The sequence below is a fragment of the Centroberyx affinis genome, unplaced genomic scaffold (assembly GCF_046629955.1).
Source record: "Centroberyx affinis isolate AG114_WGS23_722 - 3 ecotype Tasmania unplaced genomic scaffold, CSIRO-AGI_Caff_v1 ptg001882l_1, whole genome shotgun sequence".
Classification (NCBI taxonomy): domain Eukaryota; kingdom Metazoa; phylum Chordata; class Actinopteri; order Beryciformes; family Berycidae; genus Centroberyx; species Centroberyx affinis.
The window spans coordinates 53,428-67,856 of record NW_027280254.1 but is presented as its reverse complement, the minus strand read 5'-3'; the positions used below and the strand labels follow the sequence as shown (position 1 = coordinate 67,856).

The window sequence follows — 14,429 nt, the reverse complement described above, 5'->3', positions numbered from 1 at the left end:
TGCATGCAGGGAATGCAGAGAACACATACACACACACATACACAGGCGCATGCATACACAGGCGTGAATGCAATGACCAGGCTCCAGGTTATACTTCACCGTGTGTTGAATGTGCTGAACACTGCTAGAGATGACATGATTTGAGGTGAACACAGCGCACAGAAGGAGGCATCCAGGCTAAAGTGTTTCCTGCCGCGCTGACAGGTTGTCCACAGGGCTACTTTGGGAGGCAGTGCCGAAGGACGTGCAACTGTCCCAACAATGGACGCTGCCATCGTCTCTATGGAGCCTGCCTGTGCTCCCCAGGACTGTATGGCCGTTTCTGCCACCTGCGTGAGTACACACTGGACCTTATATTAGTACATATTGCACAATAGTGATGATGATTATGAAGATGATGGTGATGATGGTGATGATGATAATTATATTCCAAACAATGAAATATCACTAACTCAAAATAAGTTCAGGAGTTTAATGTCATTTTTCATTACTAATTAAAAATACATTGCAATTATATAAGATATGAGAGACTTTGATTTGACTCTGATTCTCAGTAGGGTACCTGCTGTATAAGTCCCAAAAAGGACAACTTAAAGGTAAAATCCACCCTAAAATACTAACGATGTAGACGTTGTGATGTCTGTGAAGAAATTTCCAGCGCAGCTGTAATGGAGTTCAATATGAGAACAAATTTCAACTTTCAAAAAAATCTATGATAAATGTCAGGTTTTGGTGTCAGCCAAAAGGACTTCTTTCTAGACTCACCATTTTGCACCGACATTCAGCAATCACACAGAGAGAAATCCATTGTACAAGAGGTAGAGATGCCAATTTCTCCACCTACAGTAGCCTGTAGTAAGTAACCTCAATAGACCAGAATGCAATGCAGCCACTAGACATCTTGTGCCTTGAGTAATGGGTGCAACGCTTACTTTTTCTCGACTGGAAAAACTTGCTCTCTTTCCCTTACTGTCGTTATCACTATTGCTATTGCTGTCTCCACCTACACATACAACCAACAGCTGAATGCAACAATTTCAGGCAAGTTCTCTGGGGGTTGTCCAAAGGCATTTTAGGAAATGTAGGAAATCACTAACTGAAGTAGAAGTAGACGAGGCAGGCTGAGGGAAAGTGGATTCACCAAAAAAGTAAAATACAACACTTCATCACAAAATAACTCCTGGAACGCATTGAACATTACAGATTGATGATATGTAACAGTGAAAGAGTATCTATCTATCTGAAGAAATCTACACTCTTAAGTGATGATGAGTAACATAAATAACACCTTCTTAGGTTCACTAATAGGCTAAAACTGGTAGCCTAATATTCAACACCACTGATACTTTGTTAGTTTGCTGCTTTTTATAAAACAACAGACCACTATTACCAGGTTAGTATATTTAGGAAATGATTGCATTATACAGTAGTGATATGGTACAAACAATGTACACAAATCTTGAACGAAGTACTTTTTATGCTGTTAAATATTGGGCGAATAAACATTTACATTTAGATGTCACATTTACTCTTCCTCATTGGCTGTGGGTAGCCGTTTTGATGGCGGCACCAGGTGAGACGGCAGCTCTCTGGGGAGCCAGTGGCCTTCCAGTTTCCCCTCAATAAGGTGGATGGCTAAAGCAAACTCCTCATTGTCCAGCATGCCATCACAGTCCACATCAGACAGCCTCCAGATATGAGCAAGCACAGAGTTGGGCAGATGAGTGGTCACCATCCACTCTTTCACTTTGGTGCCACTCAGTCTGCCCTCAACTGGACAGAGGCTGTAGAAAATCTCGTCATATTTCGGCTTATATTTCTCCACCGCCCACTCATCCAGATCTTTTTCACCGCTCTCGTCATCTTTGGGAATTTCCTTGAAAGGATCTCTCTTGTAACACGCAGGCCTGAATGTTCCCAAAAATTCACCATCCAGCACCCCAGGTAGGGATTTCTTCCACAGTTCTTGTTGTTGGAGTAAGGGCATCAGCTTTGCGATGTCAGTGGACAGGAGCTTGTCCAAGGAAGCCATGAGGCTTGGTTTTAGGGTCTTGAACTTTGAGAAGTCTTGACCCAACAGCCGCTCCTGAAAATGGAGGCACGGTTGAAAATGAACGATTCTGAATTTAACAACATTACAGATCTTTTGCACTCAGTTGATCACGTAAATTCTCAAAATATGGTTTGTATGCAGTACAAAGTAGTGGTCAACCTGCATCTTGGTGCAGTCGGGGAAGTCGCCAGCTGGGACTCGGTGTTGTTGCTGGATCTTGTTGAAGATTACGGGAAGCTGGTAGATCAGATTGTGCTTCTTCGATTCTTTGCAAAAGATGGTTGGCATTTCCTGCTTCAGATAGCTGATAATGTGCGAATGAGCCTAGGAAGGGGACAAAAGCAGCTGTGATGAGCGCAACTGAAACAGTGTCAAAATCACAGCAATATTTCTGCACTTTGTGTTTTAGTTATCAGTGCCAAACATGCTGCAGCTCAATTTGTGGATATTTACCCAAGTTATGGATTAGAATCAAGAACAGTTTTATTCCAAAATGCTTAATATCCAGCATATTAAATAACCTTTAATAATACTTGATAGTGATTTCTGATAGATAACTGAAAATATCTCTCACCCTGACTAAGCGTGCCCTCTTCACCAGGTCATTCAGCTTCCGCACCGCAGCATTTCGAGGCAGGTTCCTTATGTCGGCCAACAGATCCTCTTCCTCCAGCTCTATCAGCTGGTAGTGGTCACATGTCTGCCTCGGCTCTGACCAGAAAGATCCGATGTAAACCCGCAGAATCTCGGGGGTTCTAAACACTTTCCCCAACGACCACATGAGGGCGCCGTACACTCGCATGAGCTGCTGGGAATCCACCCTGTCGGCTTTGTTCAGGACGACACGCAACTTGTCCTCGTAGCCACACAGAGCCCCGAAGGCTCGAGTGAGCTCATCGGAGAACTCCAGCTTATGTGCATCAAACAGGAGGATGATTCGATCCACACGCTCTGCAAACCAGCGCAGCACTGCTGGGAAGTCGTATCCTGGGGATAAGGAATGAAAACATAGGGTTTTCATTAACATTGTATGTAATGTGGCAAGCCTCATTGCCTCAAGAAGTAGAAGAATATGTAACATATCCCAGTGGCCCTCATTGGTTTCAAGCCATTTTGGTTACACCCATAGATTAATATGTCCATAAAGCAAAGCAAAGCCTGCCCAGTGACTACATCTCTATCCAACTCGCTGTCATATTCTTTCATGCACTCTGCTTCTGGCTTCAAGAGTTTGACTTATGTTGGGCTGAAATATTTTCATTTCATCTCACTTCGACTCTTCTCTTAGCAGCAGTTTAAATGCCTGGTGTGGTATGATGATAGCAATAATGCTGTCTGGCTTTAATAGTTTAAAATTCAAGTGTGCATGAAAGTAAATGCTTTTCAACCCCCAAAGTACAATGAGGAGGAAAGTTTTATTATCTCACCTCGACTCAATTTTCTCTTAGCAGCAGTTAAGATGCCTGGTGTGTCAATAATGCTGATGCTCTCAAGGACCTGGTTTGGCAGCTGGGCACACTGAAATCTGTGGGGGAAGAAAATAGATACTTAAACATACATTTGAAATACTAATCTATATGCTGTCTCAGTTTAAGCTTTATTTGCATGAATAAACAATATTTTCTCCATCAAACTGCAAAATTTGTTTTAGTATTTAGGTCCTGCAACATGTGTTTCCATTCATGAAAATGCTTAACACAGGCAGAAATATTCAAATGATATTCATGAGAGAAAGAAGAAACAAAAGAAAAAAGAAATAAAGCGGAGAGAGAGAAAGAGAGAATGAAAGAAAGAAAGAAACTGAATCAGTCAACCAATATGTTTTGTAGGTTTCTTACAAAAGTAAGAAATCCTTGAAACTAAGAAAAATCTATCCTTTCCTCTTTCTCTCTCATCCTCCATCATCTTTCTCTCTCTCTCTCTCTCTCTCTCTCTATCTCGATTCCCATCACCTGTTCAGGAAGGCATTCCCAAAAGGGTTGAGGTTGCGAAAGGGCTTTTTTGGATCCACTGTAAGTGCATTTCCTGGGATAATTCCCTCAACCTCTCCGCACATAATGGCAGTGAAGCAGTCGGTGGTTGGCTCCGGCCCAACTCTGCTACCGGGAAAATCTTGTTCTATGAGATACCTTACAACAGACACACACACACACACACACACACACACGCACACAAACACACATATTCACACATACAAACAAACACACCATCATCATCATCAGAAGCACCTCCAACAACAATGCAACCACAATGCATTCAGCATAATACATGCTGTACACACAAAACTTCTCCAATCTCTCAGATGCATGAAACATCAAAGAACATCTAGAAAGGGATTTAACTTCTGTAAAATTGCAATACCTGATGAAAGTTGTCTTCCCTGTTGAGTACTGGCCCATCACCAAGACCATCGGTTTGTTGTCAAAGTCTGCATCCTCATAGCTAGGCGAGTGAAAGTGATGGAAAGAGTAGTACTTCTCTATCGGCAGCAGTCTCTTATAATAAAGATTCTTCAGCTCCTCTGTCACCATATTGACATCCTCCAGTGTTTTCGGGTTGCTCCGAAGCCGGCGGAAGGACATGGTGATAGTGTTTCGCTTTCAAAAGCTAAAGGAAATTTCTCAAACCGGTGTGGAAGCTGCTCACTCTTCTAAGACCAAGCTGAATTTGCATGATGGAAGTATGTGCGAGCCGAATATTATCAGAATCTCACAGCTGTCTGTTCCATCCTGCAGCGGGACATTTAGAGGGTGGAGAGGGTGTAACCAGAGACTGCAGCTGCACCTAACAAAAACCCAATGTCAAGCGGGACAGGGTGGGGTTGAGTTCAGTTTTGTAATGGTTTGTTGCTGAAGAGGGACAATCCTGGCAAATTTCATGCAGATTGATTGTTCTAAACCCACAGTGGGGATTTGGCAGTGCTTCATTTTTAGGGGGTTTACATAACACCATGTATTTGTTCAGTGGTGCTGTTACTTAGAGATGGACTTTGAGATAAAGTTTTAAAAAAAAAATCATCAGTAACAGTAGCAACAATAGTGATTATCATCATTGTTATTGTGATCATCATTATCTTCATCATATTTCCTTTAGATGTCCCCCTCTCAAACTCAGCACTTACCCAACTACTCAGCCTGATCTGATTAAATGTAAAGTTGTAGCTAGGAAAAGTAATGTACCCTAATTTTATATGGTATTCTACGAATAGAGTGAAACAGGAGGCAGGGGCACATGTTACACAAACAGACATTTAAATAGTGTGATGAAAAGTCTGGGTGTGGAGGTTGGGGTGTGGTGGATTAGTGTTCAAGTTCAATTCCCAACTCATACCAAGAACTTTTCTACTGTGAGTGAGGCTTTCATTCTCAGCAAAAGTGTTTTCTTATTTAATCACGACACGTACCCTAACCTTGACCAAAGTTGTTTTAACTCAGTGACAGGTTATGCTGCTGTCCATTCATAGGTGTAATATGAATCAAGGCAACTGTCCTTGCGAAGGTACAGTACCAATCTAGGGTGCAGAACTTTTCGTAAGATATCATACGAACATTGTATGAGAACACGCTGAAATACCACAATGAATGTCAACCTAGCGCTGTCCGTCTGTCTGTTCTTGCATTGGGTTTGTGGCCTGGTCCTTCCCTCAGCCTGTCCCAGGTGGACCCACGGTGCAGGCTGTTCCAAGGAATGCGACTGTGTTCTAGAACATTCCACTGGCTGCGACCCCAAGAAGGGAAGCTGTTCCTGTAAGCCTGGATACCATGGCCCACAGTGTGAGAAAGGTAAGCACTGCAGAACAGCGTTTTTTAATCCATTTATTTATTTAGCATGGAAGGGTATTTAAAACAGCTCCACCAAAGTGGGCAAACTGCTACTTTTCTATCCGTGTTTTTACATGAAGGACCCCCAAACAGATACTCACTTTATTTAGGATGCCCCGTATGATGTGTGAGTTGTTCTAACTCATGAATCAGATTAAATAAAATTACAGTCAAATTCAACTATGCTTGAATTTTCCTGGAAATCCCTTGGGACCTTCCCTTCACTTTGACAATCACTGTCCACTCTAAAACCAAATTCACATGTGTTATTCTCATGATCTGGGACAGCTCATTATAAACAAGAAGAGCCAAGAGTCTAATCTGTGTTTCATTGACAACAAACTAGAAACCACCTTTATGGACAATGATTGATTTTAGAGGGGAATTGAATCCCTTTGTGGTTATGAAAATGTTCATTATAATAATGGAATCAAACTATTTGGGTGTGAAGCAGAGTTACAGAGAGCTGCTTGATGACATGACAGATTGGAGTCATAGTTATCTGGATTCTAGCTTCAGGAAAACATGCAAGATCACAGGAATGAAATAAGTTAGATCTGATTTCAATTACATTTTGTCTTTACTATAAGCGTTCTGAGGTTGACTCCCCAACTTGTTCTTGCAGCCAGAATTTGATTTAGGGAACAAATTATCCTGGGAAAGCAGTTTATGAATTAGCTGTGAATGCTCTTAGAGACCCATCCCTGATGATCACAGAATACTCAATCAGCAGTTGTTGGGTGGAATTACCCAACGTACTAGGCATGTCGGCATATGATCACAAAATGTTGGGAAATGTATTTTGAGCTGGTCCGTGATGTTAATGCTCTCTTCTTGTGTGTGTGTGTGTGTGTGTGTGTGTGTGTGTGTACGTGCATGTCCCGATGTAGAATGTGTGTTTGGCTTCTTTGGTGCAGGCTGTGAGCAGCCATGTGACTGTCCAGGTGGAGGGTCATGTGACCCCAGGACTGGAGAGTGCAGCCAACGATGTCCTGCAGGCCTTCATGGAGAAAAATGTCAATTGGGTGAGACAAGCTTTAGTACCAAGAGCTGCTTTAACTCAGTATAATGGACCTTGTTCATAAAGCTATAGTCAAGATATAAGTTTTCCTTTTACCAACATATACAAAAAAGTGTATGGAAAACATTGTAAGCTTACTGTATACAATCAAGTATATTTCAGGTGTAAATTATACTGTAGAATCTCTTCAAAACATTTCACATACATCCTTAAGGTAATTTGTTACCTTTCAAACATTTCAAACACAATTCTTGATGTATGAGGCCATCCACAAAGCTCCACTCCACAGCACCCTCATGTGGTCCTAACCCTTAATAGTATAGGGGTTTACCTCACTGTGCATACACATACTGTAGTATGTCTGTGTGTATGTGTGTGTGCATATTGTGTGGCAGTGTTTTGTGTGGGCTGACATACATGTGTCTGTTGTGTGGATTCTTGTATGCATACTTTATGCTTGTGCACATATGTGTGTGTGCACATGTCAATATGTGTTTTATATGCATGTACACTGAGAGAACAAAATATCAGGAATGCCTTTCTGAGTTGCACCTCCTTTCTCACAATCAGTTTCTGTTGCCATAATGGCTAAAAATCCTTCCCTAACCTGTCTCCAATACATCCTCACCTCCCATCGATGGATGAAGTGGATTTAGTAGGTGAAATCAATAAGGAGCAGGTGTTCCTGTTATCATGCACAACCAGTGTGTGTGTGTGTAAAAGGAATGTGTGTGTTGCTCAGCAGGGCTTCCTCTGGCTGCTTGCTCTGCTGGCTGATGGAAAGTTCCGGTGGCTCAGCTCTCTGTGTTGTGGTCCAGAACGACACTGAGTATCGTTCAGGAGCCTCTGTTAAACTCATAACTTTGTGTCTCTATGGAGTGGCCCAAGATAACATAACAGAGTTACAGTATGTCCGCTGTAATGCACAGTACAGGCCTCAGCTTGTTTGTTTTATTGAAGAGGAAAAAAAATAAAAAATCATTCACATTTTCTGGATTGTATCTAGCTTAGTTTCCAGGCCGGGTTGTGATAGGGGCCAATTACTCCAATTACTACTACAGAGGCTATTGGCAGAAACTGAATAAATAAACAGAAAATTGTCAAGTATTTCTAAACCTCTGCTTCTCCCTCTCTTTCTTAAACCATTCATTTGTTTGTGTAATGCCGTGTTGGAATGTATTATGCTGTGTTGTGCAATTCTGTACTAATATGTGTTCTGTCTTGTGCTGTGCTCTTGCACCATGTGTTTTTTGTTTCATTGTTGATGTATTATGTTGTGTTGTCAGCCTGCAGAGCAGGGCGCTATGGAGAGAGCTGTCGTCTGACCTGTGACTGTGGAGGGGCTCCCTGTGATCCCATGACTGGACAGTGCATCTGCCCTGCTGGGAGGACAGGGGACTCATGTCAGGAAGGTACAGTTAAAACAGAACATGGAAAACTATATAGGCCTATATTATCTCTCAGTATTATTTTTAGGGCATTTCTGCCTTATTAAGTTGCATATGGTATGGTATAGTTTAATATAAAGTGTAAGGGAGACAGGATAACATGCGATTAAGATTGTGAGGCAGTTTGAACTCAGGACATTGTGAGCCCACAGTATTATCCTGAGCCTGCTGAGCCACCTGGATGCCTTAAATTGTTCCTCTTCTGTGTGCTCCTGTAGGCCAGAGCAACCACAAAGTTTGCCCTGTCCTTTATAATTTACTGCCCCATGTGAGACATTTTAGCCTTTTTAGACCCATTGAATACCTCCAAGTGAAATTATTCAGCTAATTTTAAGTAATTTTACTAAGCAGTAGGCCACTTAAATGGGTTGCTGATGATATGTTGATCTGAAATATGATGCTTTCCTCTGTCTCCCCAGACTGCCCTGCTGGTTTCTGGGGGTTGAAGTGCCAGTCATCTTGTAGTCCCTGTGAGGACGGAGGCTCCTGCAACAAGCAGACTGGTGTCTGCGACTGCAAGCCAGGTTTCATTGGGACACTCTGCCAAGTCGGTGAGTGTGACCCAACTTTAGCAGAACTGTTAAAGAGACAATTTTTTAAATAATTTCTGCATTGTTAAACATGTGCTTTTGTTTTCTTGCTTGGAATATTTTGACCACTCATTCACCCCCTTATGTTTCAAATTAAAACATTGTGTTAAAGGATAAGGCTGGTGTTTTTTAATGCATTGCTTACCGTCAACAAATCCTATGAAAATAACAAAATCAACAATGCGTTTGCTCTACTCACGTTACTTTCTGACTTCCCACGTACCGTTTTTAGCCGTCAACACGGAAGTCACTGGCTCCAATTGTAAGCTAAAAACCTTGAAATACAGCTCACAAAGACATAGTTTCAATTTAAAAAATCGCTCGTTACCACGAAAAGTCAGGCTGTTGTAGTTATTACCAAATCAAATTCAAATGGGAACAAATTCTTCATTACGCCGGGGACTATTTTCGGTGCTACAGAACTACTTTCCTGAGATCGCAAACGTGTTTACGGTCAGCTTATTACGCTGTTTGAGGAAAAAGTCGGCTGGCCCGGTGCATCGCGATGATGAAATATGCTGCCCAGAGCAACGGCATGGCTCTTTGACGTGATTTTAATAGTTTTTTTAATACAATGGAGGTCTATGGCTGCATTGGGCACCGGCTACATGGACGAGACTTGTTGACAAAACAAAATCATTGCTGATTTTGTTATTTTCATAGGATTTGTTGACGGTAAGCAATGCATTAAAAAACACCAGCCTTATCCTTTAAACAATAATTGAATGATGTAATTTCGATAATGTGCTCTGCTTGTTATTTCAACTCTTGAAGTGTGAAGTCAAAGAGCTTTTCCAATTCCTACCAACCCATTGTGTCAGTCAAGCATGGTGGATGACTAAGGCATTTTCCCTGAATGCCTTCCTGTCTATAGAGTGTCCTCCTGGGTACCACGGCCCAGGCTGTTTACTGCGCTGCTCATGCCAACCTGATGCCAGTTGTGACCCACAGACTGGAGGCTGCTCCTGCCCTCCTGGCAAAAGTGGCCAGGACTGCACAACTTGTAAGAATGTTTTTTAAATGAACATTATATTTAATTTTAGTCATTACAGTGAAGGTAGACTGGCAGATAGGAAAGGTAATTATGACAAAATTGCAGCCAAAGCAAAACTTGTACTGTGTTTTCACCGTAATATTTGCTGACCTTCACAGCATGTGAATCTGGTTACTGGGGCCAAGGGTGCGCCAATAAATGCCAGTGCGAGGACAGCTCTATTGGTTGTGACCCAGTTACCGGCCAGTGTGTGTGTGAGGCCGGCTTCAGCGGAGACCACTGTGAAAAGAGTAAGAGCCACAATTCTGTTGGGAAAACATCAAATGAACTTCTTATAATACTGTATTACAGACCATTTCTCTCTTTCAGCAGATATATTTTAGTGAATGCTGCCACCATGGGGTGATTCTCTGTTATAACATCATTCATGTACAATACTGAATTTAATAATCTGGATATTCTTTTTTATTATAACATATGTTTTATTTCAGTGACTTTGTAATTTGTTTTAGTGACTTGGAATTCACTTTATAATCTGAGCCCTTCATAAGTCAACTATGACTCAATGAGTATTGGGATATACTTCCTTGAACTAGATTTGGTGCCAAACATGGCTCTAAAACATGGAAACCTGGCTCTAACTCTAACACAACATTTTGTATGGATCTGGACCGAAAGTTGGTAGCAGGATAGTTTTTGGTGGGTCCCCACATGACAACAGTTCTAATAGGTTGTAATCATTCTGGGTCTCAGAGCAAGATAAATTAACTAAATTTGGATCCCAGCCTGAGGTTAAAAACATTAAGATGTATTGCATTGCTAATAATACTCCTGATATTCTGCCTCCTCTGTATATCCACCATTAGAGTGTGTGAATAGCAGTTATGGACAAGGCTGTGCCCAGCAGTGCCACTGTCAGAACGGAGCTCTCTGTGACCATGTGAGTGGAGCCTGCACATGTTCCCCTGGATTTGCTGGAACCTTCTGCGAAAAAAGTAAGGACCTTTTTTTTTTTTTTGTTTTTGTTTTTTCCTAAAACCAATTATGCTTAAATCTACACAATACCTCAATGCTCACTTCATTCTCTGATGTATTTGATTAAATGTACCTAAATTCTCCATTGGATGAGATGATACCTTTTATAAGAAAACTTCTATCTATATCTAAAGAGCTACGGTAAATTATTTCATCTAAATCCATTCATTAGTACTGGACATTAATGATGCCAGAGATTGATCCAGAAACCCTCTGACTTCTAGTTGGCCCCCCTAACCTACCTGCCAACCTTCCACAGTTTACAGTGCCTTCGGAAAGTATTCAACCTCCTTGACTTTTTCCACTTTTTGTGATGCTACAGCCTGAATAAAAAATGGATTACATTAGGATAGTGCATCCAAATTCCTTTGAATGTCCTTGAGATGTCTGTGGCCAATTCAAAACAGAACAAAACACACAGATGATAATGCTTGTCAGAGCAGAAACTGCCATGAAGTCCAAGAAAATGTCCGTAGAATTCAGTGACAGAATTGTGAGGAGGCAGCGATCTGGTGAATGTGTTGTGAGTTCAGTTCAAGAGCACAGTAGGCTCCATCATTAGAAAATGGAAAAAAATATGTAATTACCCAGGCTCCTCCTTAAGCTGGTTGTCTGACCAAACTGGGGGAAGAAGTAACTGGGGAAGAAGGACCTGGGTCAGATCTTGTTGGAAGGACAACAGTCAGTGCAGCACTTCACAACGGCCAGAAGGAAGCCACCCCCGGAAAAGAAAATGCACACGACAGCAACCTGGGGTTCAAATACCTGGGCCAAATACTGACACATTCTTAAGGAGAACCTGCTTCAGAGTGCCAAAGACCTTAGTTTGGGGCAATGGTTTATGTTCCAACTGGTCAATGACCCTAAGCACCCAGCCAAACCAACACTGGAATGGCTTCAGAACAAGAATGTGAAAGTCCTTGAGTGGCCCAGCCAAAGCCCAGACTTGAATTTCATTGAAAATCTGTGGAATGACTTGAAGGTAGCTGTTCACCGATGCTCCCCGTCCAACTCGATCGAGCTTGAGCAAATCTGCAAGGAAGATTCGTAGACTTCAGTACTCATTTAAATGAGATATTCCTGTATTTCATTTTCACAAAATTTGCAAACATTTCTAAAAATATTTCTTTGTCACTGTCATTATGTTTTTTGTTGTAGATTATTGACAAAATCTTAATCAATTTTGAATTCAGGCTGCATCACCACCAAATGCAGAAAAATTCAAGGGGGTTGAATACTTTTTGAAGGCACTGGTTTCATTTTCAGTTTGTCTCCTAAAACTCTCCGCTGACTCTGTGTAGTTTTGAATGATATCTGTATTTGCCTCATGTCTATATTTACCAAGAATTCTGTCCAGAAAAGCAATACATGTGGTCAGTTTTATTGACAACTACTACTTTCATTTTCGTATGTATGTTCCCTGCAAATCCCTGCTAATCCTGATCCCTGCTAAAGGCAATACTGCCCCTCTCCTTTGATTCACATACAGGTGACATTATCATGTGTGTTGAACTCTGTATCCTCTAGAGGGTGCTGCAGGATATTCTTCTGGTTTTGTTCAGCGCTTTCACAGTTTCAGTGAATCATCAGATAGTGTCATTTCATAATCAAATCCATTCCAGTTAAAAACAAATGAAAAGCAACTGCAACAAATCACAAAATAGAATCTATATTAATCATTCTGGGATAGACAGACTTGATGTATTTCATAAGCTGCATATGCAAGAATAGTCATTCTGTCATTTTAAGCATCGTGCCATAGCAAACCCTTCATATAATTGATACTCTTCTTGTCATTGTGATATTTTTCCTGAATATAAAGACATACCAACAGTCACAGAGTCTTAACAATGTAATAGATTTGTTCTTGATTATAGTCTTTTGGCTGGAAGTGGTCTTATGTTATTACAAGGTGTAAGATTTACTGTAAGTGTACTACCAGCCCCAGAAATTCATACCACCTCAGTAGTACATGGGGCATCGTAAATCATGGCCATGTCACACTAGAACAGAGCTTCACATCCCTAGTCATAACAGTCTAATGGCCTCAGACGCAGACGTCACTCTGATTGGACGTTGCTGTGGAAATAGGGCTATCGGTCTGGCCAGATTCTGTTTTTTGAAGGCCTTTTCCCCTCAAACAGAGGTGTCCAGTTTCTCAGTCTTCTGCTGGGCCTCTTCCTTCAGGAGTAGTCAGGAAGAGGCCTGCACTGTGAGAAGGACCAGATCTTTCTAGTACGTCTGTCCACTCCACAGAATTAAAATGGAAAGAGGTGGCATTCCTATTCAAATCATCAAGGTGATTTGGTCCGTCCACTGGCAGAACTTTTGATAATGTAACATTTGACTCAGAAAGCTTGTTACCATGGCAAAGGCATTGTTCCATTGGCCATTCCCGTGGCACTGAAGTTGAGGCTAAAAGTTTTAGTCAAGTTTCGTCGGAAGGAAACAAGTCAATGGGCCCAGCTCTCTTGACCGCTTCTTCAATTAACGTGCAATCACGCTCCATTTCTGTTGCTTTGATGTTTGCATTAAAACAGTTGAGCTGGCTGCAGTAAAAAAGAATTCTGGTCCGACAGGCATCAAACATCTGCATTATTGTCAAAGAAACCGGGCTGTTTTGTTGTCGTTGTCTTGACCTCACTCAGTGTATAGACCCTGAGTGGCACCAGGAAGCTCTATTCTATGTTCTCTCTATCCACTCTATTTCTGTGGTCTGCTCTCCCCGGCTGTGTGGTCCCAGGACCTGCTTTATAGGCTGACAGCAGTGGCTCTTACACAACCAGGGATCTGGAAATAATCCCCCTGTCTTAAAGAGCTCATTTAGTCTAGAGATGGAGTCTGTCAGCGATGGCACAGTGTGTGTGGTGGTGGAGCGACTCCTCTGTGCCTACCTATAAACACAGGCTCAGAGAGAAGAGTCTACACTTAGAAACACTAGCAGACCCCAGGCTAATATCAGATGACAGATTGCTGCTCTGGGGTTGATGTGGAACCCATTCGCCCCCTGCTGGTGTAAACAAATAATAAACTTTGCCGTTTGGAAACTTCAGTACAGCCTCTGTGGATTTGATGTATGTATACTGCAGTAGACATACTGTAGGCAGAGAATGTATTTGGATTGAAAGCATTTAACCATGTTGAGGTGATTATGCCTGTCAGAAAGATCCCCCTAAGATGGAACAGAAAAGTTTTTTTTCCCAGTATTAGACATTCAGCTTCTATTTTGCTTAGGTTTGTATTCGTCTTATATAACAGCCACTTGGTTAAAATGAACCTGACAATAGTTTGAAGACAAGATTAACAATATGTGTTTTACCTAGTGAAACATTAGTGACACATTTCCCCCCCGGGACATAGGAAGACTCGCTTGTTGCCATGGTTTCAGTAATAGGTATCGTAATAATAAAAAATAGACAATAAACCAGTGCCTTGGTACAGTACCGCCACAGACCTACAGTACAGCT

The 14,429-nt window shown here is 41.7% G+C and overlaps 2 protein-coding genes across 2 annotated transcripts in view; one reads left to right on the top strand and one right to left on the bottom strand.

Moving 5' to 3' along the window:
* The window catches only part of egfem1 (EGF-like and EMI domain containing 1), a 70,228-nt gene that overhangs the window by 41,247 nt on the left and 14,552 nt on the right, over positions 1 to 14,429 (top strand). Inside the window, 8 exon segments of the mRNA XM_071530104.1 lie at positions 205 to 333; positions 5,701 to 5,835; positions 6,765 to 6,899; positions 8,182 to 8,307; positions 8,763 to 8,894; positions 9,808 to 9,936; positions 10,086 to 10,217; positions 10,794 to 10,922. Of these exon segments, the coding sequence (XP_071386205.1) occupies positions 205 to 333; positions 5,701 to 5,835; positions 6,765 to 6,899; positions 8,182 to 8,307; positions 8,763 to 8,894; positions 9,808 to 9,936; positions 10,086 to 10,217; positions 10,794 to 10,922 (1,047 nt within the window).
* On the bottom strand, positions 1,526 to 4,635 carry LOC139653148 (EH domain-containing protein 2-like). Its single transcript, XM_071530114.1, has 6 exons — positions 4,415 to 4,635; positions 4,006 to 4,182; positions 3,481 to 3,578; positions 2,628 to 3,040; positions 2,213 to 2,377; positions 1,526 to 2,086 (listed from the first exon to the last, which is right to left on the bottom strand). Exons 1-6 carry the CDS (start codon positions 4,633 to 4,635, stop codon positions 1,526 to 1,528), a joined length of 1,635 nt encoding a protein of 544 aa, XP_071386215.1.

What these genes read in the sequence shown, in the direction of transcription:
- LOC139653148 (XM_071530114.1), bottom strand. Translation starts at nt 4,635, where the DNA reads ATGTCCTTCCGCCGGCTTCGGAGCAACCCGAAAACACTGGAGGATGTC. An exon ending in TAAGAGAAAATTGAGTCGAG is followed by an intron (nt 3,041 to 3,480) that starts GTGAGATAATAA and finishes CCTTATCCCCAG; the next exon opens with GATACGACTTCCCAGCAGTG. An exon ending in AGAGGGCACGCTTAGTCAGG is followed by an intron (nt 2,378 to 2,627) that starts GTGAGAGATATT and finishes TCCCCTTCCTAG; the next exon opens with GCTCATTCGCACATTATCAG.